General features: G+C 42.8%; 1 protein-coding gene across 6 annotated transcripts in view; it reads left to right on the top strand.

The window, feature by feature from the left end:
* The window catches only part of Dnajc6 (DnaJ heat shock protein family (Hsp40) member C6), a 155,379-nt gene that overhangs the window by 133,414 nt on the left and 18,658 nt on the right, over positions 1–3,307 (top strand). For all 6 annotated transcript variants that reach the window (XM_013348538.2, XM_026781882.1, XM_013348539.2 and 3 more), the window contains 2 exons: positions 329–463; positions 3,016–3,084. In XM_013348538.2, coding sequence (XP_013203992.1) covers positions 329–463; positions 3,016–3,084 — 204 coding nt within the window. The remainder of the gene's footprint in view (positions 1–328; positions 464–3,015; positions 3,085–3,307) is intronic.

Raw genomic sequence — 3,307 nt, forward strand, 5'->3', positions numbered from 1 at the left:
CTGCAGGCATACACACAGACAGAATATTGTATACATAATAAATAAATAGTTTTAAAAAAAAGTTACTTGGATCCTCATTTAAAGTTATGACTTTTCTAATAAATAAGTCCAGTCTCTTCCATCTACATGGGTGGGATGGTTCCTGTCGTTTTGTGATCCACTGTTAGTTCTGGAGGAAGTTCTAAGTCTAGGAAGGGGTGAGAGAGGTCAGGAGGCAAGCTTCAGCCTGGTCTTTCAAGTGTTTGACAAGGCAGCAGTGGCAGCCCTTCGGTAGCTATATAGCAATGAACTGGCAGAATAAAGAAATACGTTTTCCTTTGTTTTCTAGGTACCACTTTTGACCCTTTTGGAGCCCCTGCTAAGCCACCAGGTCAGGATTTGCTGGGCTCCTTTCTGAACACATCCAATGCTTCTAGCGACCCTTTTCTGCAGCCCACGAGAAGTCCTTCCCCTACAGTGCATGGTAGGAAAGTGTTTTCTATGGCGCGTAATGGAATAATGGAGCGGTTTTTCATAAGACAACGCAGAGTACTGAGATGTAAATGCATCTGTGTGTGTGTGTGTGTGTGTGTGTGTGTATATGTGTGTGTGTAAAGCCTTTAGAAACTGATAATTTATTAACATATTTAAAAACTCTTACCAGAAAGAGACTCATTTAACATTTAACTTGGTTTCACTATGGTCCTGAAAGCACTGGGCTGTGGGTTTCTGCTTATTTTTACTCTAGCGCTGTACACCCAGAAGCAGAGGGCACCATTGATTATAACATATGTTATCACTCTGTGTACCAGTAAAAAAAGAAAAAACTGCTCCCACTTCAAATCATTTGGAAGCTATGTCCTAGTTACAGAGATCTTTGAAATGTAAGAAAGTCGGCTTCTTAAGTTAGTAAAATATGATGTTAGCATTCCATAAAGTTATCAGTTGTCAGAGCAGAATTTGGGACACGCCACACGTCTGTCTAATGTGACAGCTCCTAGCTGTGCGTGGCTACAGAGCACTCGAGACATGGTTACTCTGACTTGAAATGTGCTCTACGCATAAAGCAAACACAAATCCCGAAGTTTACTGCACAATCAAAGAATACAAGCCATCTTAATATTTTTATAGCAGTGCCTCATTAGCATATCATCTGGGCTATCTACTCAATAACTTAACATCGTATTTTGCTGATTTAAGAATCCTATTTTTCCACATTTCAGATTCAGGGGTGATAATTAATGTTATCACTGTTTTCTCTTTTACATGTAATCCAGGCCACCTATGAGTTTATAATGGCTCCTTATTTCACCCAACATAAGAGCCAGCATTGTGTGCCCTGGTCATGGCCTGTGTAAACCCTATTTACTGTACCATCCTCATGCCTGGGACCTCATTTCCCAGTTTTCGTCTGTACTATCTTTATTCCAGCACTTTGGGCTCTCTCTCTCTCTCTCTCTCTCTCTCTCTCTCTCTCTCTCTCTCTCTCCCTCTCTCTCCCTCCCTCCCTCCCTCCCTCCCTCCCTCCCTCCCTCATTTTTATCCTGATGGATACAAGACAAACATAAAATGTTAAGAAAACCAGACAGCAAATGTTGACAAAGCTGTCTACTTTTGACCTTTTCTCATGGGTTGCTATGGAGCCGGAGCAAGGGAAAGCAGAAAGGAAAGAGCCGCCGTCACTGATAATGGTGTGTGCTTTTTAATTAATGACCTGATAGGAAGGCACGTGAGCTATTGACAGTAGATGACTGTGAAGCCTGGATGCTGACCCTGGTGCCTTGGGTCCTTTGTTTGTGTGTGTGATGTGTGTAGTGGGATGTGTGTGTCTGTGTATGTAGTGTGGTGTGTGGAGTGTGTGTGGTATGATGTGTGTGTCTGTATACAGTGTGGTGTATGTGTAGTATGTATGCATGTGTGTGTCTGTATACCATGTGGTGTATGTGTAGTATGTATGCATGTGTGTGTCTGTATACCGTGTGGTGTATGTGTAGTAGTATGCATGCATGTGTGTGTCTGTATACCGTGTGGTGTATGTGTAGTATGCATGCATGTGTGTGTGTGGTACGAAGTGTGTGTTTATATGTAGTGTGGTGTATGTGTAGTATGTATGTAGTGTGGTGTGATGGGTGTGGTGTCTGAGTGTGGTATGTGTGTGGTGTGTAGTATGTGTGTCTGTGTATGTAGTGTGATGAGTGTAGTGTATGTGTGTTTGTGATGTGATGTGTTTGTCTGTCTGTATGTAGTGTGGTGTGGTGTGTGTTGTGTGTGTGTGTGTGTGTGTGTGTGTGTGTGTGTTTCCAGTCCCATTGTAATGCTAGTTTAGTGACTGAGGTCTACCTGCCGATGTTTATAGCCAGGTTGTAGGGAGGACCCTTTCATGCTCAACACATTTTATCTCAGCTCTGCTCAGAACTTCCTAGAGGTCAGAATGATCTCTCTTGAAGCTCTAATGGGTTTCTTTTTGAGTGACAGTAGACAAGTATCTGCCACCAGCATAGTGGGAGATACATTGTGTTTGCCCAGTTAGTGTTCAGAATGCTCCTCCTTCTCAATCCCTGCCACAGCCAAGGAGAAACCAAGTTCCCAGTTCTGAGCGGCCCATACTTGGGTGCCCTTGTCAAGGCTAAGCTAAGCTGGGCTGAGTTTAAGGATATTTTCCCTCTTTCTGCATGGCCCAGAATGTTAAGTATATTAATGGGGTGCACAAAGATGAATAAGACAGTTCTTGCATTCAAGGAACTCAGCATTAAATGAGGACAGACATGTACTCTTATAATTCCTAGTGGGTGGATATGGAGGTCACACAAAGGTGAGCCAAAGAACGAACTGAGAAAACCTAGGGTTTCTACCCAGCTCTCATGAGCATGCGCAGATGAAAGCAGAACATATTCCTGTTGCAGAATGGGGAGGAGGATCGAATCCATTAGACTTTGAGAAGCCATGCAGACTGGAGAAGACAGCTTTGTCCTGTGCCAACTCAGACCGGTGGGCTCCCAGCTGTCCTGTTCTCATTCATCTTCTCTCTGTTTGCAGCTTCGAGCACACCTGCTGTGAACATCCAGCCAGATGTTGCTGGAGGTTGGGACTGGCATACCAAACCAGGTAAGGGCCAGCAGGTTATTTTTTGTACACAAGTGACCAGTAGCAAATGCTACTGGTCCTTCACCCAAGATGAGGTGGATACTTGGAATATTATAGTCTGCTGTGAAGTTGATTATTCCTAATGATCTATATTCTAGCCAGCACTTTTTCCCAATGCACTTGATGACATAATATATATTATATGAATTATATATTATATTTTTATAACTAGATATTATATATA

Source organism: Microtus ochrogaster, chromosome 10, assembly GCF_000317375.1.
Source record: "Microtus ochrogaster isolate Prairie Vole_2 chromosome 10, MicOch1.0, whole genome shotgun sequence".
Lineage (NCBI taxonomy): Eukaryota > Metazoa > Chordata > Mammalia > Rodentia > Cricetidae > Microtus > Microtus ochrogaster.